This window comes from Spinacia oleracea, chromosome 4 (genome assembly GCF_020520425.1).
Source record: "Spinacia oleracea cultivar Varoflay chromosome 4, BTI_SOV_V1, whole genome shotgun sequence".
Taxonomy (NCBI): domain Eukaryota; kingdom Viridiplantae; phylum Streptophyta; class Magnoliopsida; order Caryophyllales; family Amaranthaceae; genus Spinacia; species Spinacia oleracea.
In genome coordinates, this window is record NC_079490.1 from 2,717,095 (window position 1) to 2,741,363 (window position 24,269).

Sequence of the window (24,269 nt, forward strand, 5' to 3'; positions counted from 1 at the left end):
GCCAAACCGAGACTTATTCGATGGATTCTTCTTCTCCAGGAGTTTGATTTGGAGATTCGGGATAAGAAGGGTGCTGAGAATGTTGTTGCAGATCATCTCTCTCGGTTGAAATTTCAATCTAGCGCAGACGGGCCTATCAATGATTCTTTTCCTGACGATCATCTATTCTCTGTGTCTACTAAATCCCCATGGTATGCGGACTTTGCGAACTATTGTGTTGGTGGCTCCCATCCTCCGGAATTGACATATCAACAACGTAAGAGATTCTACCATGATGCTAAGCGGTATTTTTGGGATGATCCACATTTGTATCGGAAGTGTGCCGATGGTATGTTTCGTAGGTGTGTAGCGGATTGGGATACCCACGGGGTTCTTAAGCATTGCCACAGTTTACCTTCTAGTGGCCATCTTGGTGCTATTCCGACCGCCCATCGAACTCTTCAAAGTGGTTTCTATTGGCCTTCTATATTCAAGGATGCTCGTTTCTTTTGCAATGCATGTGATGAATGTCAACGGACGGGCAATGTTTCGAAAAGGCAAGAGCTACCACAGACCGGAATTCTTGAAGTTGAGCCATTTGATGTATGGGGCATTGATTTTATGGGACCGTTCCCTTCTTCATGTGGGAATCGGTACATCTTGGTTGCCGTTGATTACGTTACAAAGTGGGTGGAAGCTATTGCATCGCCAACCAACGACTCTAACGTCGTAAAGAAGCTTTTCAAGAAAATCATCTTTCCGCGCTTTGGAGTCCCAAGGGTCGTGATTAGTGATGGGGGTTCCCATTTTCATCAAAGGACTTTTAAGGCTCTTCTGAAGAAGCACGGAGTTACTCAAAAGGTTGGCATGGCTTATCATCCTCAAACGAGTGGCCAAGTCGAAGTTTCTAATCGACAGATCAAGAGAATTCTCGAAAAAGTGGTCAACAAGTCTCGAAAAGATTGGTCGTTGAAGTTGGATGACACATTGTGGGCGTTACGCACGGCCTACAAGACTCCGTTGGGGACAACTCCGTATAGGTTGGTGTATGGCAAAGCTTGTCATTTACCAGTTGAAATGGAATATCTCTCTACTTGGGCCGTCAAGGAGATCAATATGGATTTAGAAGCGGCCGGTGAAGCGAGACTTCTTCAATTGAATGAGCTAGATGAACTACGGTTTGAAGCTTACGAGAATAATAGGCTCTATAAGGAGCAAACGAAGAAGTTTCATGATAAGATGATTCAAAAACGGGAGTTCAACATCGGTGATAAGGTCTTGCTTTATAATTCACGACTACGGCTTTTTCCAGGAAAGCTTAAGTCTAGATGGTCCGGACCTTTTACCATCACCGAAGTCAAGGAACATGGAGCTATTGAGGTTGCTAGTGAAAATGGCACCAAGTTTAAAGTGAACGGTCAACGTTTGAAGCTATACACTGAAGGAGCGTTTATTGGAAAATTGGAGACGATCTATCTCTCCGATCCACCCACCGACGCTTGACTATTGAGGTTTGGAGTCAAGCTAATGACTTAAAACGAGCGCTTATCGGGAGGCAACCCGATTTCTAACTCTTTTTCTTTTCAATTTTTTCAATTAATTCTATTTTTCATCTAATTCTATTTTATTTATTTGGTTATTTCATTGAAAAAAAAAAAAAAAAAAAAAAAAAAAAAAAAAAAAAATTTATATAAACAACAGAAGAACAAAAAAAAATATATTTTATTTTTGAGTTCACTTGAATTCATCTATTTATTTATTTATTTTCGTATTTTTATTTTTATTTTATTTTTAGATTAGTTTTCAGTCATCGTAATTTTTAATTTATTTTTGCGTGTTTTAATTTTTACTAACGATTCTAATTTTTTTATTTTAGTGGTGATTGTTTCCTTTTAAAAGATGTGTAGGTGCAAGATCGAGTTAATTTCGGAAATTTTGATGCATCGACAGGCCGCAAGCTCGCGAAACCCAGCGCCTACCCAGCGTGCGCGCTGGCCTATAACCACTCCGATTGAGAGCCACTGCCTTGCCCGCTGGCAATCCAGCGTGAGCGCTGGACTTGTCCCATTGCGTGCATCTCTCGCCAGCGAGCGAGCACTCGTCACCAGCGAGCGATGTCTCGCGTCCTGCCAGCCTTCACTGCCCCTTGTCAATGCCCGCGCTGCTCTTCGTCGTGCACCAGCCAGCCCACCCATGCTCGCGCCCAGCGAGCGCTGGCTCGATGCAGCGAGAGAGCACGCGCAACAAGTCTCGCAGCGCCCAGCGAGGGATCCCTCGTCATCAGCGATCGATCTCGCGCAGCTCCAGCGAGCGATGCTCGACCACCAGCGAGAGGTCTCGCGCGCGCATGCCTCGCCATTCCACAGCCCGCGCCACTCCTCTTTGCTCGTAACTTCCAGCGAGCGCTGGCTCGACGCCAGCGAGAGAGCTCGCGCTGCCAGCCCTCATGCCTCACCTCACTCGACGCCCTTCAGGCCACAATCAACCCACCCAAAAAAATCTTTTACCCACGCATCACGCCTCTCTCTCACTCACCAATACTATCCACCACCACCACCCAACGTCCCATCACTCACCATCACCTACCAACTGCCACAACCACAACACCGCCGGCGACCACCCCCGTTACCGGCGCCGCCCCAAACCAGCCACCCACCCTCAAAATCCTTCACCTTTTCCCCACCTTAACACCATAAACCCTAGACTTAATCAATTTGGGGGTTTTGTTTCTCATAATTGGAGTTCAAATTGGTTGAATTGTGCACTTCATAAGGGTCAAAGGAGGAGATTTACATCAATTTCATGCTCTATTCATCACCAAATTGGTGATTTCATACACCATGACACCACCAAGACGCTCAAATCCTAAGCGTAATGCCACTAAACCAACTGCACCCAAACCTACAACATTCAAAAAGCCACCCACCCCAAAACCCCCACCACCAAAAGTCACCCCACCCATATTACCACCACCCTTACAAGCCCCCACACCCATAATACCACCACCACCACCACATCTAAATCCTGAGCTTCGCCAACAATCTTTGCTAGCCGCCTTGCACAAAAGACCGGTCCGTTCTACACTTTTCTACTCCATAGATGCGGCTACCAAATTGGGACTTCATTCTAGTATTGACGAACTTCTTTCTGGTTCGTCTTGGGAGAAATTTCTTGGTATTACTGAGCTTACTTTTGCAGATTGGACTTATGAATTCCTAGCTTCCTTTGAGTTTAAAGGAGAGCCCTCAAAGATGTATTTTAAACTTGGTGGTGTAGCTCGCGAATTGACTGTCGATGAGGTAAATGATATATTTGGATGGGAGAAAGGATGCTTAATTGATTCATACGGGTTCAACACCTTCTTGGATGACAAGATAGGCGAGGATGGTACACCTTGTGATCTCTCCCACTTTTGGTTTCGAATAACTGGAAAAAAGGATTGGAATCCCGGCCATAGCAAGTGTGGCTCGATCATCAATCCTTCCCTCAGATTACTCCATCGGGTGATTAAGAGTGTCTTCTACCCTAAAAAGGAGATGAATCAAGTCACCTCATCTGACCTCAGACACTTATTGGCTTTCACTATTGAAAGGACCCCGGACTTTCCTACGATTGATTATGGTTCTTTCTTGGTCTCAGCTTTTCATACTGCTCGCAACAGAGATGTTGGAGATATCCATTGTGGCGGTTTTATCACTAGTATTGCCAAACATTTTGGGTTGTCAACTGAGGGCAAGAAGCCGGTTTCATCGAAAAACTATTTGCTTGATATTAAGGCATTGGGTCGTTTTGGTTGGCTCAAGGAGACAGGAGATCGTTATATTTGGAACGTGAAACGAGGGGGACACCGCCTGGCCGACTCCCCTTATGCCTATCTCCCGTGTTCTCGAGCGGATCTCACTACCTTGGGATGTTTGACATTCTCACCTGACTTTCGACGATCGGGGAGCCGGACGGCAGACTCCGCGCGTCCACCCCCCGGACCCTCAGTGAGTCCTCCTGCGTCTCCCATTGCTGCTACCCTCGAGGGTCCGACATCACCTACTCCTATTACTGGCTCTGTACCACTTGAGCACCAGCTGGGGGCCTTTGTTTCGCTTTGCGAAACTTTTCATACTGCTGTCTTTGAGCGTCTCTCTGCTCTTGACGACCAGGTTGCCTCTTTGCGACAGGATGTTTTCACCATTCTTGGACGGCTTCCAGCTCCTGCCCCGACTCTTGCGGAGTGAGTCGTTCCTTTTTCTCTTTCCCTTGCATTACTATGTATTGTCGCAGTGGGGTCACTGCATCATTCTAGCTTGGGGGAGGGATATCCTATCCTTTATTGCTTTCTTAGTGTACTTTTTATCGCTTTCATAGGTGTTGTACGCTTTGTACCGTCCGTTAGGGGTGGGAGTTTACGTGCAACGAAAAAAATGTACTGCTTTCCTAGTGTTATTGTTCAATTTAGTTGCATTCTTACTTGCATTCATATGTCTTTATACCCTGCATTGTGCAATTGACTTTCAAACTATGTTCGGGCTTTATTTGACTCTCTTGAGCTTCTTTTGAACTTAGTTATGATTCTGAAATTCAGTCGGTCATGCTATACATTGATAACTGCTTGGCATTGTGTGAACCAATTGAATGGTATGCGGTAAGATGTTGGTCTCGTGTCAAGAATAGCTAGCCAATTATCTTGTAGGTCACCTTACTATGTGTTTGTGTGATTGATGTGACTTGTTATCGTATGATTTTGGCTTGAGATTCATTAGTAGTTTAGTTGCAACTCACGCATGCCGCGTATGACAGAGGCCATTCTCTTAGGAAGCCTTCAGACGAACTTAGAAACATCAGTTCCTGCCTTTCATACCCATGTTGTAGCCTTGTCCGTTTATTGTTTTAACTCCACAAAATTGAGCCCTATTAGCCCCGTTGGTTACTTGTCCCGAGTCTAGCTTGGGGGAGCTTCGGTGTTCGTAATGGTTTCATTGATGTTGATTGATTGGCACACTAAGCCAATAGTTCGTGGTTCGAGGCTATGTTTGGATTTGTGGTTCGGAAATGGTGTATATTATTGTTGGCACCCAAGCTTGTAACAGTTAGCATTAGATTTATTTATGTACTTTCGATTTCATTATCTAGTTTCATTTTCATTCAATAAAAAAAAAAAAAAAAAAAAAAAAAAAAAAAAAAAAAAAAAAAAAAAAAAAAAAAAAAAAAAAAAAGAGAAAAATCAAAGAAAAAAAAAAAAAAAAAAAAAAAAATATATGTTTTTCGTTCTTGTATGTAATTTGAAAGCAAGGAAAGGGGAATGAAGAAAGATCATTGACATTATATTATGTTTTCCCTTGGTTGTAACTTGGTTGATTGTTAGGGTTTCATGGTTCGATGGAGTTGGATTTGCGGCTTTATCACGTCGACGCATATAGTTCACATTTGCTCCCCAAGTTGGACCTTACTCTCACTTTTTCCCAAATTATACCCTACCCTTCCTTTTCACCTAGCCCCATTACAAGCTTATTATAAAGACCTCTTGATCGGCATGTTTGTTTTGTGATTGAATGAAAATCGTTTCTTGCTATTGTCATCTTACCCTATGTTGCATCATATATTTATATTCTACAAGGTATGCGGCGACGACTAGCTTGATTGAGAACGGTTTGTGGCTAAGCTTGGTTGTTTCAATTGTGGATCATGATGCTTTGTGGTTCTATTTGTATCCGAGCTAAATTTCTGTCTTAATAACTTTGTTTGATTGTTTGCCCGAGAGTTGAGTAGGTTTGTTCAAGTTCAATGAAAGTCATGTGCGTCTCATTTCTCTGTTTTCGGTCTAGTGTTGCTTGGGGACAAGCAACAGTTTAGCTTGGGGGAATTTGATGAATCATATTTATATAGGGTATTCTAGGCTCATTTAGGTTGCATTTCTAGGCATTCGTCTCATTTTAGTTGCATTTAGAGTCATAATTGCATAAGTCGTCGTTATTGTACTCTATTACGCTCCGTTTGTGTTTTCTTTGATATTTCAGGTGATTTTACAATCATTTGGGTGCTTTCGGAGTGTTTGGAGGTGGAACGAATGATCACCGGATGGTTTGAGTCGGAGACGAAGTGTTTGATCGGAGAATTGAGTTTTTCGGGGATGATTAACTCGATATATCGCTTGTGCATAGCTCGCAAGATCCCTCGTTGGCTCGCAAGATCCCTCGTTGGCTCGCAAGACATTTATCGTAGGCTCGCTACATTTATCGTTGGCTCGCTACATCCATCGTCGTGCCTCATCGCTTCATGGTTGCTTGCTTCACTAGGCCAGCGAGGGATGGCTCGCTAGCTCCCTCGCTGCCTCGTTGCTCGTCGCCTTGGCCTGCTATGCATCTCACTAGGCCAGCGAGGGATGGCTCGCTAGCTCCCTCGCTGCCTCGTTGCTCGTCGTCTTTTCTTGCTGCACTTCACTAGGCCAGCGAGGGATGGCTCGCTAGCTCCCTCGCTGCCTATAGCTTCGTCGCTTAGCTTGCTACACACACGCGCAGGGCAGCGAGGGATGGCTCGCTAGCTCCCTCGCTGCTCTACCTTCTTGCTAGTCGCTCATCATGATGCCAGCGAGGGATGGTGCGCGAGATCCCTCGCTGCCCATGCCTCGCCATCTATCTTCCCGTGTGCGCGGCTCGTGCTCGGGTTTGGCTGCCACATCATCGCTCCATCGACCAATCATCGACGACTTTTATTTTTTATTTTCACATTTATTTATTTATTTTATTTTAGAAAATAGGAGCATATAAATACTCAAGGGAACTAATTTATTTCTCTTATGTTATTATTTTTCCTAGAATTCTTTTAAACGTTCAGTTTTATTTTTCTCTCTACACATTATTGAGCCCTAGTTCATTCCATTCAATTATTCAATATAGAGGTATTTTCATAATTCTTCTTGCTTCTCTTGCTTTGAATTATCGTTTCTTATTATTGTTCATTATGAAATTCATTGTTAATTCATATTTCTTGCTTTGAATTATCGTTTCTTATTATTGTTCATTATGAAATTCATTGTTAATTCATATTTCATGCTTGTTAATTCAATTATGAGCGAGTAGTTTTATTCTAGGGCTAAGTAAGGGAAGCCATGTTTATACCATGATTGATATGCATTAAAGTTCGTTAATTTATAAATTATGATTGAGTAATTCCAATTGATTTGTTCTTAATCGTTGATTCATGTTATCGGCCAATTTCATGGATTAATTATCTAGCTAATAGGAATTAGAATCGAAAGATCGTGTTTTTAGAGGCTTTGTACAATTGGCAATTCTGATTATGTTAGCGACCGTACTGCATATGTTGAATTGAAAGTGTTAAGACCCGACCGTAGGATTAGCATGTACTTTAATTACTCGGCCTAGTTTATTCGTTGTCGAATTGAATTGTGTTATTGGATTGGTATAAGCATGGTGAACCGAACAGACGCCCTAGACCTTTAATTCATTGATAAATTACGCATTTTTATTATTGTTTTAGCTTTAGTAGTTAATACTCAAACTCAACTTTCGTTATTGAAATAGTTCGTATAATTGGGCAAAAACTAATAGAACTTGTCTCCCTGTGGGATCGACCCGTATTTGCTAAGTATCTGCTAACAACAGACACCGTGCACTTGCGGTATCACTTTTTAATCTATCAGAACCCGACCTGAAAGGTCCTGAGAGAAATCCAAACCCGAACTGAACATAATTGACATCGGCTCGATTTGACCCATTTATCTTATTTTGTACTATAGTAATATTGAGTTTTACAATATTTCTGATATTTTTTTTACACAACCCGACATCGACCCAAAACCAAACCCGAACCTGACCCATTGACCCCAATTGACACCCCTACCTAAAACTACACAAGTAAACGTGTGGTACACACCTTTAACGACCGAAACAAACTACTTCATACGTCGTAGATCGACCGAGTTGGTGTTTGGTAGTCATAGTACGATAGAAAAGAAAGTAAGAGCACGATAGACTTTTCGACCGTATAAGTTACCTAAATGTTTAGGAAATGATTTTCTTTAACGTACGTATATGGAGTACCAACTTTTTATTACCAAAAATGTTGTACCCTATGTTAAACTACAATGTTACCCTTATTAGTAGTAGTGCACTAAACCCAATGCACATTCAGTAACTATTCTGAAGAATTTCTGCAAGAATTGAAATCTAAATAAGCTACTGCTACTCTGCTAGTAGTAATAGTACAATCAGCTATAAGCTATAGCTGATTTGTGGTTTAATTAAAAAGAGCTGAAAACAAAAGCAATAAGCTCAAAGAGAAACAAACAAAGGGGAGTACGTACGTATTTTACTGAATTCATTATTTTTCCTTCTTTAAAAGTTTATAAAATTAACTAACACAGATCTCAAGATAAGTTAAAGGTGAAAGCAAAAGAACTCAGAAAATTTTAATTAAAATTTAGGAATTTTTGGATTTTTTGGCTAACTTTTTATCTCAGAATTTTAATGGGGAGGTGTTACTGCTACTGTGTTATGGTCAACGGGGACACAGAAATTCAATGGTGAAGGAAAGTCAGCTTTTTGGTAATGCGAGTTAGATTACGTTCTTTTCACCTTATTCTTATGGTTTATTTGATCAGAATAGAAAAATCAGATCAGACTAGATCAGATAAGAAAAAAATTAAAAATACTGACAAAAATATTTAAATCAGACCATACTTGATCAGAAACTAGAAAAATCAGATCAGGTGAAGAGAATGTGTTAGGTTGTTGGCTAATGCGATGACAATATAATTGCATTGGCGATGATAAAGGTCGTAAGTTGCGACAACTAAAAACATTTAGTTGTCGCAATCTTACGTGTTGGAATCTAATTGGTACATATAGGCGCCACATAGATTTGCGTCATCACGATATTTTTACTATGAAAATATGTAAATAAGGTAATCGATATAAAGAAGGAAACAAATTAGAATAGTAAGATTTTCCTACCTTTTTAGAAATATATATAATAAGTTATATAAGTTAAATATTTTAGTTTCCAATTTAAATCACGACACATAAGCATGACATGTCATCATTGTGACATGACTTAAAGGTCGACCTTTATCATTTTCGATTGCATTAATACGAAGTAATTAAGAAATGTGTTGTACTATTCGTACGTATTAAGCATATTCAAGCATGTACAATCGCATTAGGATTTCCCTTTGCGAAGAAGTTCTACTAACATTTTTCTTACCTTTTAAATAAATAAATTAAGTAATTAACCATGTAATTAATGCATAATTTTTTGGTTATGTATGTCTAAAAGGTAAATCTTTATCTTGATCTTTACCTAAATTCTGATCATCTTAGCTTAAATTTCTAGTTTAATTAATATTTTGTAATCATGAAATTATCTTACCATAATGTACTTTAACTTGTTTGCTCCGAACTTATTTTATATAAACTTATTACACTTGAATTTATCTTATCTACTTATTTGATTTGAAACACTCGGTAAGTGAGTATTAGGCAAGGAGAAGAAAGGACCAACATCAACGCTTCCTTCTCGTTAGCCTTTTCGCCCCGTGCTTTCCCGATCATTCGGGGGAAGGCGGGACACTGCGAGGGCTCTTCCTTCGTTTTTTTCTTTCTTATCTTTTTATTATTAGCATCTTCTTAAGTGTATACTCGTATATACATGGTTCTGTTTCACACACTTTATTCAGAAACGAAGTAAATTTTGGCGCTTTTCTACTCAGTAAAGCACATTACAACATACTCCATGAAAACCGTTTTTATTCACAAGTAGACGCGCCAAAATCATTTCCCGTTATTTATTTTTTACGCTTTTACTTTTTTGGGTCTCACAAGTTGACTTAACAGTTGATGTGACTCCCTTGCAAGGCCTTGTTTGGTTGTTTGTTTTATAGGGAGTACAAGATTAAAGGGGAATTTGTTCCTCCTCATTATTTTCTCTTTGAGATTTGTGTGTTTTTGTGTCAGTTTTTTTTCCCCTTTCCCCTCCAAACGGGGATCCAGCTTCACAATCAAGCACACTACTGTTACCATTTACCAATGTAAACTTTTATTTTTTTCCCTTTTCTTTTCGAAAATGAAATAATTTTAAATTTTTTTATTAGAAAAATTCAATTTTCTCATGATATATCGAACATGTTGGCTGGAGTATATGTGGTTTGGAATTTGGGAGTGACAATGATGAACCAAAAGAAAATATTGGATAAGATTCATTGAGTATGTGGATCATTATCATTTTATCTCTTTCATTTTCATAATTATTAAGTCAACTTTTTTTTAAACATGTTTATAATTATTAAGTCAACTTTGTTTTTAACATGTGCTTAAAGAAATAACTACGGAAAATCTAGAAGTAAACTTACAAACGCGACTAATTTATTTGCACCCAAAAAAAAATGAAATATGATCAAGTATTTAAGGGATTTTGAAAGGGGTATTGTTTTAACTTTTAAGATACCTAACTAGTTTGATCAATTACTATTGAAGGTTAAATAAACAATTAATAAGAGATTATCGATCATTAATGGACAACAAATAGGTGTGGGCCATGTTGGGTCGTTTATCGTTTTGAGCCCGCCTACCTTTGGTCTGCCTTGGCACGTCACACCAGAAACATACATAAGCCAACATTTACTTTTTTTTAGCGTGATTTGTTGTGCTTGTACATACATAAGGCGCAACCCACAACATGACACACACGATAACATGTTGTGTCGCGCCTACCAGGCCCGCTTCGTGCCGTTTTCGTGTCGTTACATGGACCAGCCCGACCTAGTGTCTTCTTTACTCCGTAGGTCGAAACCTAGAGCTAAAAATCATGAGCAATACTACAAGTAATGAATTCCATATGATAAGTCATAGTTTGAGGATGTGTTTGGAGATTTGGAGGTATAATTTTTGTCTTCAAATTTGGTAAACCTAAGATACCCTAGGGTTGCTATAACAAGGGTGGTGGTTACTATGAGCCATAATGCCCTTCTTCCACCCTTCCATTCACAAGAAAAATCCTGCTGCCAAGCATTTATTAATTGGACAAACCTTTTTATTTTATGAAGGATCAATTCATACAAACAATTGTGCAAGAGGGGACAGAAAGGGCAAAACAAATCCCCCCCTATTTATGTAACTGTAACCATTATTACAACAACGAGTAGCAACAAAAGAGATTTGTGATGATATAAGTACATAAAGATGGATCTGGCCCAGCCCGGCCCGACCCGACCCGGGATGAAAAAGACAAGGTCCGATACGAGTACAAAGTCGCGGGGCCATCGGCTGAGCTCATGCCTCTTTTTTCTTATTTTTTTGGAAAAACACGACACGACAAGCACGCCGAATTCAGTGGAGTTAGGCCTAGAAATGAAGGCACAACCGGGCTCGAGGGCTCGTGGATTTGGTCGTGTCTGGACCACCTTTTTGAAAATTTCAACCCGGCCCGACCGGACAAAAAACAAGCAAGTGATTTTTGGTATTGGCCAAGCCCGTTCAGGCACAAGGCACGTGCTCTCAGTACAACGCCCGACCCCGCCCCGACCCATAACCATCTTGATAAAACACGGAGTACAGTTTTTTGGTTGAGTTTCGTCTGCATTTTTATTTGTTATGATTCTAAATAAACATAAAATTATACTGAATAAAGATTTGAGATTGAATTCCGATACCTTATTATATTCTTTTGATTCAGTTTCATCTAGTTTAGTTCAACTCAACTTCATTTAGTTCAGTTCAGTTAAGTTAAGTCCAGCCAAATAAATCTAACAAATATAAGGTCTTGTGCAGTTGGAGAAAACAAACTCTTGACAATGATGGAAGGTCATATTCATATTCGATGAAAATGATTACCTTGATGTTGTAATGATGCAAAAATTAAAAAAATTGTGCATTTGTCGGTCTAGTACCTAAGCTAGCTACTCAACCATAATGAAGTTTATAATTTCTTGATTAATTAGTAGACTCTTGAATTCTTGATTTATTTACCATATTGTCTTCGACTCATGGGATGTTTTTGGCTACGATCTTTCGGTGTATTAAGTTCGAATTAACTTAACTTAACTTAACTTAACTTAATTTTTCTGAGCTTACACAGAGATGGTTAAATAAACATTTAAATAAATGATTTTAAAAGTGATTGAGGACAAAACTAATCGCTTACTTAAGTTAAGAATTAACATAAATTAACCTTAAAAGCAACAAACAATTGAAGCCCATAAACACCTAATCAAACAACATGTTTAAGGAGAATGCATGATAGAGAGAAAAGAGTCTACTTCAAACAACTTGCTTAGGGAAAAAAAAAAAAGGGACTTTGAATTAAATTATTAAAACAAAGTTCTTTTTAGGATGACTTTAAGACTTTAAGACCAATATGAAATCAATGGACTTATTAAGAGTTACCTTCTCGTGTTTTATTTATCAAATCAAAGGACTCATAACGTTATTTGGTGGCAACAAAAAAAAAAAAAAAAAAATCTTTTTGAAGTGGTAAAATACAATAAAAATTAATTGAGATGGTAAAAATTAAATTTTGTTTTTTCAGAAGGTGGTAAAAATTAAATACCATTTCCTTAATTTAAGTAGGTGAGGTGGGTTATAGGGGAATGGGAAATAAAGTTACAAGCCTAACAATTTTAAATCTACTATCTCTCCCCTTTTTCTCTCTTCTCTCTCATCTTTTAGGGTTTTAATTTTCTTTGCCGTTTAGGCCGAAAATAGTCTAATTTCTTCGGAAATTAGACTATTTCCGACCCTTATTCTTGTTTTTTCATTGTTTTCTCTTTATGTATTGTCTTGTTTTGTTTTTTCTGTTGTTTGGTTCCCAACTTATTCTTGGGTTGTTCCCAATTTATTTGGGTTTTTCCTAGAGTTTTTTAAGTTCTTGATTCTCATCCATGGATGAGAATTTTTTTAGGGTTTTTAGGGTTTCAATAATTAGGAAGGAGATTTGGATTCATACAGGTTTAGGGTTTATCATCAACTCGTCAATCAGAACAATTCGTGCGCATATTGCGAAGGGCTCTACTTGGAAAGATGCGAAAACATCGAAAATCACTACTCGCGTTAAGCTAGAAGCGGTGGAGTACGAGATGTGCTTTAGGATGCAGAATAGTAATTGTTTTGATTGTAACAGTTATGTATTTTCTTTGAATCCGTGGTATGCAGATCTATTTTATTATTGTAGATGCCGTATGACTGATTATTAATGAAATTGTTCTTTCCCGTTAAAAAAAAATAAAAAAAATAGGTGAGGTGATTTTACCTACCTGGACAAAATTCCTCTCGAGCCAAACCAATATAGATTCACAGGAAGAACTCCTTAAGGAGTGGGAGGAAGGATAAGGGGATTCATAGCTTTTACAAAATTTCCTTTATATAAGTGTTTATACCAACCTTTTGGGTCAATAACTAACATTACTTCATACTTCGTACCAAGTATATATTTTATAAAAGGAAAATTTGGTAATATTAATTCAACCTTTGGCCGGTTTTCTTTTATTAATCCCACCTACGACATATTTTTTAATAATCCCACCTTTACTACCCAACGACTTTTATTGGGCTTAAGTGACCGATAACTGGTGAAAAAATCATCGAGATGGTGATGAATTGATGATGATGACTGAATACATCTAGAGAGAGTACTTCCACGTAGGGATATATTACCGCCGACAATAGGTTTATGACGTGTTGGGCCCAATAAAAGACGTTGGGCGGTAAAGGTGGGATTATTAAAAAATATGTCGTAGGTGGGCTTAATAAAAGAAAATCGGCAAAAAGTTGGATTAATATTACCAAATTTTCCTTTATAAAATCATGAATGTACTTTGGATTTTATTTTTCTCAATAGAACGAGCTTAATTCTCAATTCAATTATTGTTTCTAATTGTCAAAAAAAAAAAATATATATTGTTTCTTTTACCCTAATTACTTAATTGAAGTAGCGATGATCTGTTATAAAATTCAATTACAAATCATTATAAACAAAAAATGATACGCTAAATATCAATTTAACAAATACTCCGCATGTACTACTACCAAAGAGTATTGTGCATTTGTGCATGCAATCATAGTTTGTGTAACTATACCAATGATGTCTTGGCCTAGTGGTTAAGATTGAGGGCCTGTGTATAATAGGTCTCAGGTTCGAATCCCCCACCCCCATTTGTAATTTATATTACCTTTGTGGCTCATTCGCAACAAAAAAAATAGTTTGTGTAACTATTAATTTCGAACAAAAGGCAATAAAGAGTAGACACATGATTTGTAAGCCTACTCCCTACCAAAATAACAAAGTTAATGAAAAATAATACACGGAATATAAGTTTAACAAACACTCCTTACTCCAGCTCCGCACCTACTAAACATAGTAATGAGTATGGCGATAGTAATTTATATATGTAACTATTAATTTCGAACAAATGAAGTAGAGAATAGACACATGATTTGTTTGGCCTACTCCCTACTAACATAACTCAAACAATCAAAGTAAAAATTAAAAATTTGGTGTAAAGGAAAGAGGTTGGGGTAGCGGCAGCCTGTGAGGTATTTCATAATACCTCACAGGGGTATTTTCGTAAATTTACACAAATATCAAACAAATTAGGAATATGACAAAATGAGTAGGACAATAGGAAAATGACAAAATTAATAAATAAAAGAGAAGAGAATGACAGAAAAGAGGAGAGAGAAAGTGATATGAAGTACCATTTCTCTTTTACAATGTACCATTCTTTAAAAAACAAGTACTATTTTCTTTTAAAATGTACCATTCTTTAAAAACCTGTTGGAAATAATGCAAAGAAAGAGTATTACCATATTGTGAAAATGTCCCACATTGGTAGAAATGAAAAGGAGGCCTTTCAAGTGGAGTATTTAAAGAAAATAACTTTGTCCCACATGGAAAGAAAACAAGCTTTTCCCTTTGTTTAAATATAGGGAAGTAATGTTTATACTTTGAAGTACTTTCCCAAGTGTTGTGGGCTAGAAGGGGGAATCCCCACGCGCGCCGCCGCCGCCCGTCCGGCCGGTTCGTGTTCGTGGCACGTGCGCGGTGGGGCCTCCTTTTTGGGCCAAGTCGTAGCCGACGGTCCAGTCTTTATGAGGCCGGTCAGTTACGTAGCTCACTCCACAATCGTAACGGTCGTATTTATTACGTCCCTTGATTTTCGCTTCCGTTTTAATTACTCAAATCAATTCTGATTTTCAGTTATCAAAAGTTTTATTACATGATCAATTCTGATCAGCGGTTACAGGTGCTTTAATTACCCAATTAAACGTTAATTTTCGGTTACAAAATCTTAGTGGCTTTATAATCAGTTTGGGGATCAGTTTTGAAAGTACACCGAAAATCAAACTCTCTCTTCTCCTATTCTGAGCATTATTGTGAGTTCCATGTTTCTCCTTAGTTGAGTGCACATTTTGGAGAAACGCTGTGTAAAATCTTGGGGGGCAACGCCTTTTCCGATTGCACCATAGTCGGGGCGAATTTTGCTTCTAAGACAGTGTTTCGTAACACGTCACAGCTTTATTTACATCAAATATTCGGCCCACATTTTATTAACATTTTCGGATTTTACAGTCTTATTTCCTACAAAAACAAGTACCATTTTTTAACAAAACACCATTTTTTTTTACAAAATGTCATTCTTACTTAAAAAATACCATTTCATTTCATTTTTTGTACCATTACATCATTTGTTCGATCCATAATCGGTCAAAAAAAATATGACAACAAGCAGTTTTGTTTTTTCTCTATTTTCTCTATTTGTTGGTGTTATGTTTTTGGTGATACATCACAGCATGGGATTTTTACTTCCTCGTAAAGGAAAGCACAAGCAAGTTGAAGAAAATATACCACACATGGACATGGCAAATGAGCCCCCCACAAAATGGGGTCCCACCAATGAATGGAGGGGAAGAACTTCAGAAGTAAATGGTTGAGAGGGAAAGCTATGTGGACTTTGAAGTGAAGGTAAAAGATCTATTCACCTTTTTTTTATATAATTTGTTTTTTCCTATTAATTTTCATTTATATAAGTGTTTAATGTAACTTTTTAACTAAAGACTTTTATTTTTCTTCACCTTATTCTTATGGTTTATATTTTTTTTAATCAAAAGTTAGAATAAATAAAGAACAGTTCAGATCAAACCATAGTAGACCAGAGCATACCACGAAGAATGATACCAAATTAGAAAAATCAAACAGATCGACCAAGTAAAGAAAACAAAGCAAAGCTATGAATGTTTGTTATTTTGCATTTTATTTATTTACTCCATATTAAGATTTGGTTATGTTTAGTACACTAAGTAATGAAAATATAATACGCATTTTAAATCTCTCAAACTGTTGAATCAACCAAAACTCGAAGACCCTGAATCATGTGAATGCGCATTTGTCAACCCGACTCGAAAGTACCGATCAAAATCAACTCAAATCGAAAACAATTCATTATGATCCGACCCGATTCGACCCGTTTAACAGGTCTAATCCGTTCTATTGGACTTATTTTGACTGAACTTATATTATCTGAATTTAACTGAACTTATTTTATCTGAAAAAAAACTTATTTGTGTAAATGTTTGGAAAAAAAACTTATTTTAGATTATCTGAATTTATCTGAATTTAACAGAATTTATTTTATCTAAAATACGTCAAAATAAGTTGAAACAGAAATTACGAGGGAGGGTAAAAGATCAACTCACTTTAAAAATAAAAAATAAAATAATTTTAATTTATATAGAGAGGGTGTCATGTGACTTTTTGAACCCAACTAAGTTACAAATGCTAGCCAACAAATACTTTCTACTCGTACTCCCCTTTTTTTTCTCTCTCTCTCTCCTAAAAACTACACTCTTTGCCAATTTGCATAAATTCTGATTATTGGACTCACAAATCATCCAACATTTTTTCACTTCCCCCCAATTCTTTCTTTTTTTTCCAAAAATAAAAATAAGGTTGTTGATAATAGAATTTAGTATCAGAGAAAAAGGTCAGAAATTCAGAAGATTATATACTAAAAAGTCGTTATTACCCCCCATTGTTTCTGCTGTGATCTTCTTCTTTCTGCTGCTGATACTGTCTACTGCCACATTTTTTTGTTTTCTCTCTCCTCTGCTCTAAAATTCAGTTTTTTTTTTTTGTGGAAGAAGAAGAAGAATCCCTTTTATGGGTTTGCAGTCAATTTTATCATTTTGAGTAATAAGAGAATTCCCCATTTTTCTGAATTTTCTATTTTTTTTTGTTGTCTTAAATTCGGCACAATTAAGAGTTCGCACAATTAACCCAACAAAGAGAGCGGTGGTGGCTACTACAAGGAGATTAGCGTCGGATTCTGGTGCGTTTGCTGAATGGGTGGCTTCAGCTGCAAGCAACGCCGCTGATAAGAGTAATGATCTTTCACTGGGCTTCAATGCTGGGCCTGCAGCCGCCGTAACGGCGGCGTCTGCGGCGAGCTTGTGGCCCACTTCGTCGAGGGTGGGATACGGTCTTCCGCCTGAGATGGGGATGTTTGTTGTTGCTCCTGCAACTTCGTTTCAGCATGAGTCGTCGTTGATGTTGGATGGGCCGCACCACCATCACCACCACCATCATCATGGACATGGTGGTGGTGGTGGGAATAACGCCGCTACCGGGTTGGGAGTTGGGATGGGTGTCGGCGTTATTCCCCTCTTCAACGCTGGCCCTTGCCTTAACGTAGCTGGTGGAGGCGGCGGGGGTGGAGGTGGAGGAGAGGGTGGCGGTGGTGGTGGTGGTAATTTAGACGGACATGATTCTTTCATGGGCCGTAATCGGACGGGTGCAATGCAACTTTGGCAAACCCAACAACAACAAATGAACAATTACCCGAAGAAAAGCATCAATTTCGACCCGAATGGACTCGGGTCAAGTTTCCTCCACTCACCGCCGCCGTCTTCTGCGGTGGGGTGCGGTGGAAATCTGACGTGTCAAGACTGTGGAAACCAAGCTAAAAAAGACTGCAGTCATCGGAGGTGTAGGACTTGTTGTAGGAGTAGGGGTTTTGACTGTTCTACACATGTCAAGAGCACGTGGGTTCCCGCTGCACGGAGGAGAGAAAGGCAGATGGTGGGTGTAGTTTCCGGCGCAGCGGGGACCCACGGCACTGGTGGTGGAAGTGTGGGAGGTGGTGGTGGTGGAGGTGGTGGAGCTTCTTCCGGGTCTACTTCTGGGGCGAAAAAGCCTCGTCTTATCTCCTCTCAAAACACCGCAACAACCTCCCACACTTCCACCTCAAACACCCCTCCTCGAAGCTTCGACACCAGCTCCAGCCACCAAGGTAACTAACTAACTAACCATAAACCCTCCGTTCGGTATCGCTTTTTGTTTTCCGTTTTTTTACAAAATTAAAAATCAAAATATAAAAAACACACATTAGTTTCACTTTCAGTTCAAAATCAAGCTTGATTACTGTAAAATATAATAATTTTGTAGTTCATGATTCAACCTTACTTTTAAAACCAAAATATAAAAATCCCACATAGCAGTTTCCATTTTTTTGTTATCAGTTTTCAAAATCCGCATAATTAGTGTAAGTATAGCGTAAACATGATAATTTCTTAGTTCATGATTCAATCTAAATTATATTACTTTTAAAATCAAAAACTAAAAACCAAAATATAAAAACCATACACATTAGTTTCCATATTTTTTGTTATCAGTTCTCAAAATCAGCATGATTACCATTTCTTTTTGTTATCAGTTCTCAAAATCAGCCTGATTACTTAATATTTTAGTTCGTGATTTAATCTAAATCACATGTCTCTTAAACCAAAAACTGATAGTGATATCGAACTGTTTTTGATCAATGAGTACATATTTGATTTGATTTGATTTTGATTTTATATTTGATTTGATTTTGGTTGAAATAGATGCGAGCTTTAAGGAATCGTTGCCGGGGCAAGTGAGAACCCCCGCCGTGTTTAAGTGCGTAAGAGTGACGGCGGTGGAAGACGGCGAAGATGAGTTTGCATATCAAGCAATGGTGAAAATTGCTGGACATGTTTTCAAGGGCTTCTTATATGATCAAGGGGTTGAACCTAGAGATGGGTTTCCTAATTTATCCGAGTTACATTTAGGTGGTGGTAGTGGTGGTGGTGGAGGAAGCAGTGGTGGTGGTGGTGGAGGAAGAAATGGCGGTGGTGCGTCTTCTTCCTCGCCGCTTCTTGATCCATCTGATGTCTATGGAGCAGCAGCTTCTGGTACTGGTGGTTTGCTTGGAGGTTCAACTTATGGTAACAATATAAATTGACAAAAAGAATAAAACCCAAACCCCATTTTAGAAAAATAAATTATAAATAGTCTTAGAAGTATTTATTTATCTCTCTATCATGATCATGAGTAATTGAGGGAATTTTCCTCCTTTTTTTTTGAGTCTTTTCGAAAAATATTATTGTTGAAAATTTCAAAAGGACTCAAAATTAAATCAATTAAATTGTGATTTTACTACTACTACTAATATAGCTAGTAAAATCCTTCTTGTATCCATCATTAATTATTGATAATGGTATTATTATTCCGATTAATGAATAGGGTTTTCGACTCGAAATATAATCTTTTTACCTCTTCAATTATATCCAATTTCTTCTCCATATGAATTCATCATTCAGAAACTTGGCATGCAAGGAAACTTTTTCAATACATGATCTTAAATTCTTAATGTTTCTGTGATTTTCTGCCATTGGAATGTATGAATGATTTTCTTTGCAGAGAAAACCAAAGAAAAAAAGCTTTACTACTGCACATTTTCACAGAGAGACAAAGACAATAATATGGTATGAACATTTTTATTTCTCTTTACTGTTATGAACTCCTGTGCAATGTATGTAATGTCTTTTCTGTATTATTATTATTTTCTGAAGCAAAAAGGAATAATTCTTCATATTTTCCTGTAATTTTTCTGAAATATAACAAAAATCAACAGAAATCATAAACATATTTTCCGAGGCCAGAGTAACGTTTTTTGGGATACCCGATTAGTAAAACAGGAAACGTAATAAGAAACGGAGGGAGTATTAACATTTTTAACATATAATAGTGAATAATTCTTCATATTTTCCTGTAATTTTTCTGAAATATAACAGAAATCAACAAAAGTCATAAACATATTTTCCGAGCCTTGAGTAACTTTTTTGGGATACCCGATTAGGAAAACAGGAGACTTAATAAGAAACGGAGGAAGTATATATTAACATTTTAACATATAGTACTGAGTTATATTTTATGACTAAAAAAACATGGTATCATATCATATGTATATGATTTTTTTTCTGTTGTTTTTTCTGTTCTACCAAACTTATTTTCCCCTAACTTGCTGTTTGTTTTCAGTTTGGTTAGTTTAGTTCTAGATGAACTAGATATGTGAATGTATGTACCTCTTTCACCATTAATTATTAGTCTGGCTTGTTGTGGACTTTAAAGATTTGGGGATAGTTGTTGCAAAGTCACCATCATTTATTGGCACAAAAGAATTTTTATTTAAGGGTCTGTTATAGATCGTCTTATATAGCACATATAACTATACAAGTACTACAAGAATTGATTTTGACACACCCACTGTGATACACAGGTTTATGTGCTTTAATCAGCATAAGGTGTGTCAAAATCAGTTTTTCTGGTAATTATAACCCCGCCTCAGAGTAAAGATGGGCAAACTCGTTCATTCTCGAGAATTTAGTAGAGGGCGAGATCTAATTGTCGAGTGAACATTTAGTTTTCGCTTACTTATTTTAAGGCTAATTCGCATTTCTTTCTTGGATTAGTAACAAGTTTTTCAATTGCATGATGAATTAATCAATCAATGCCTTGATTTCCTTGTTTCTTTACCCTTTATATCTTCCTTAAGGGTGTGCTATAGATCGAGTTATATATAGCACATACGAGTAATGATAGGCAAACTCGTTCATTCTCGATATTTAATCGGGAAATCCCAAAACGCCGTAAAGATTTATGTTGGGGGGCGAGTCCTAATTATCGAGTAAACCTTTAGTTTTCGCTTAATTGTTTTAAGGTTAATACACATTTAGCAATGTCTTAGATGTCCTTGTTTCTTTACCTTTTTTATATACCTTAAGAAAAACTTCTGCTTTTTCCCTATTCTTTAGTTTCAAAATTTCAATCCTCTTATTTTCTACTATACCCTCAATGATTATACATCCTTGCTGTTTTGCATAAATTCTTTTACTGTTGAACACTGTACAAAATCTACATACATGTGCTTCTCGGGAAATGATTTTGGCATAACGTATAATTGATTTTGGCACACTACCGTGACACAGTTTTCCTTGCTCTACTCACAGTATCCATGTTTCTCAATGTTAGAATCAATGAGATCATCAACCTAGGATAAGTGTTGTGCTAATCCCTTTCGCGGCGCTTGGGATTTGGGAGTATTTGTTAATTAATCTTAATTTACACTTTTAATTAGTTTTTTTTGCCAACTTGATGTGATTCTATGTTTAATTATATAAACTATCACATGTTGTCGTTTAATTGTACTTTGTTCTTTAATAAGAACTGTGGATATGCATGCATTTTAACCTGTTTCTTCTTCTTTGTCTATTTTATGTTTTTGTATGCCTACAATTGCTGACTTATTATGGGTTTGTTTTGTTCTTACCCCTAATTTGGTGCCTCTCTTGGGATTTCTGCATTTTCTTAACAAAATTTTGGATTTTATTTTCTCAAGTTTTTAACCCTGGTGTAATTCAATGTATTTAGATGGATACGGGTTTTGGTACTAGGATTTGAAACATCGGAATTAAGTGTGTAGTTACTTAGAAAGTTTTACTCTGATCTTTACAAAATGGAAGAAGTTGCGTACCTAGTTGTCTTAAATGGAAGTAGTTTTCTACACCTCTAGAAAAATGAAACCGTTTGCTTATTGCAATTCCTCGAAAGTGTGACTAATTGACTCCTTTTCTTGATGGAGAGCTAGAGTTTAACGGGAAATGATTTTGGCGCACCATTTAATTGATTTTGGCACACCTTTTGTGAGAATACGGAAAATTGTGCTTTATTCACAAGAGTTGTATCAAAATCAACTGAGTGGTGTGCCAAAATCATTTCTCGATTGAGCTTAACCAAAAGATCGAGATGTCAAGGTGACCTCTCTGAATTCATGACATGTGAATCTATTATAGTGGATTGCATTTCTTTTAAAAAATTAGGTTAGTTTTGACATGCTAATTATCTACATTATGCATGAACATTAGGTTAGTTTTGCATCTTCATTAGGTTAGTAATGGACTAATGGTGTATCACATGCTATTAGACTCTAATTTTCCTGAAATTGTCGCCATCGTGTTAATTTACGAACCTAATTAACAATGTTGGTTAGTAATTTTGAGGAAAATTTGGTTTGATTCGGGCTAGAAGGGATGAAATTAGAGACTCTAATGAGATTGAGCATGCAGTAACTTTTAACATGTTTTTGAACTTTTTTACCTGTTCATGAAATGTTCAGAAACTCAGGAATTTACTGCTGATATGGTTTTCTTAAACATGGTGTTCGAATCTGCATCGTTTATGGCTAGGTAATTTGTTCAGTCCCGAGTTCTAATTTCGAGTTAACAGATCTGATCTCGATTTCATATAGAAGGCGAAAATGCAGTTAAAACTAGTTTCTGCTGTATAGATCTTCATCATCAGAAATCTCTGAAGATTTTCCTGTGCATTGCTTAAACATCAGACGATTTATCATAATTTTCCCTTAAGTATGGATTAGGGAGTATGTGTTTGTGTTAATTATGAGATTAGTTCATAATTGAAGTTGTTCTGGTCGAGAAAAAAAGATGTACTCCCTCCGTCATGAAGTTATAGACTAGCTAGTAATGACGTTTAGTCAATTTACGTACTTTCTTAAGATATCGGATTATCTTAATCCCGGTGTGTCCTAATTTCGCGATTATTTATGAACGGAGGGAGTATATGACGTGATTCGGGATTATACTTTTTTATGTATGTAGTTCTTGTTTGATGCTTTGTCCAGAAAGAGAATAGTAGTACACTATATCAAAGACTCCCTTTTTTCAGGGCTTGTGTGCTTTTACTTGAATCTTTTTGGGTTAAAGAATCTGTTTTTTTCTTTGTTGCATATGTAAATGTTGGGTTAAACCAATTTTTTTATGAATATGGAGTACAATGTTTGATAGTTCGTTGTTATGCTCGGTTTGGTTCAATTGAATTTGACTGAAATAAACCTCATTCTATTAAGATCTTCTTCCTAATAGAGTTCAGCCATGTTTGACAATTAGCGTTTAGTTTTAGCTGTTAGATGGTTTGACTAGATATTAGAGGTTAACTGTTTATATATTTTTTTGGTGTACCACCCGACTCACCCTTAGGCTAATCCGAATTTGGGGCGAGTTTTGAGTGGATAGGTTCCAGTCCCCTCCCAACTGTTGTTGTGGGGGGACCGAACACGGGGTCCTCCCTACCAAGTTCAACCTCGATCAATCACCACTGAACCAATAGGTTATTGGTGGTTAGCTGTTTATATTAGTTGTTTGTATAAAGTGTTAAGTAAATTTGTTGTTTAATGTGTCAAATGATTCTTAAAGAACATAAAATGATGTAGGTAAGTAAGAGTTGTAATTTCTTTCAATAATAGGAAAACATTGTCATTTTCTTCATACCCGCTTATTCAAACCCTATATTTTTTCATCGCAAACCTGTCTTCCAAACCTCTCATAACTAAACATTTTATTTTCTTCTTCTACGACTTGTGGAAGAAGTAAAATGTTTTGAGATCATGCACGTTGTTAGGTTCTATGCTCATTTTTAGGTTGATGGTGGTCCGTACAAGTGGGGTCTACTTGAAGATGCTTAAGTAGGGAACTTGTTCCAATAAATATGTGACCTTTGTTTGAACTTTAGGGTTAAAAATCTTAATGGGAATAATATTAAGCATATAGTTTAGTTATACCTTATATTAATTAATATAATATTAAGCATATAGTTAAGTTATACCTTATTATAGTATTAATATATCATATTAAGGTGTTGATTCTTGATTAGAGAAAAAACGGAAAGTAAGCAGAAAGGGGTGCCGAAAGGAAAAGTGGAACTTAGCAAGTTGTGGGAAAATGATTGGTTTTTGTATGTATTCTTTCATTCTTGCCACTAGGAATTTTTGAAGATGGAAACAATAATCAATTTAATATTCATTGATTTTATACCTTAATATTAGGGTTTTGTTTCATTGTTTTGAGGTTTTTTTGCTGGTAGCACAATTGGTTTTTACTATCGATCAGGGATAAGATCGTGTATTCTGTATCGAC

The 24,269-nt window shown here is 37.2% G+C and overlaps 1 protein-coding gene across 1 annotated transcript; it reads left to right on the top strand.

The window, feature by feature from the left end:
- The first annotated feature begins 16,744 nt into the window (after positions 1-16,744).
- LOC110783309 (protein LATERAL ROOT PRIMORDIUM 1) lies at positions 16,745-19,564 on the top strand. The gene is made up of 2 exons (XM_021987634.2): positions 16,745-18,268; positions 18,861-19,564. The coding sequence occupies exons 1-2, from the start codon at positions 17,473-17,475 to the stop codon at positions 19,238-19,240; spliced, it is 1,176 nt and encodes a 391-aa protein (XP_021843326.1). The 5' UTR covers positions 16,745-17,472; the 3' UTR covers positions 19,241-19,564.
- The last annotated feature ends 4,705 nt before the right edge of the window (positions 19,565-24,269 follow it).

What these genes read in the sequence shown, in the direction of transcription:
- LOC110783309 (XM_021987634.2), top strand. Translation starts at nt 17,473, where the DNA reads ATGGGGATGTTTGTTGTTGCTCCTGCAACTTCGTTTCAGCATGAGTCG. An exon ending in CACCAGCTCCAGCCACCAAG is followed by an intron (nt 18,269 to 18,860) that starts GTAACTAACTAA and finishes TGGTTGAAATAG; the next exon opens with ATGCGAGCTTTAAGGAATCG.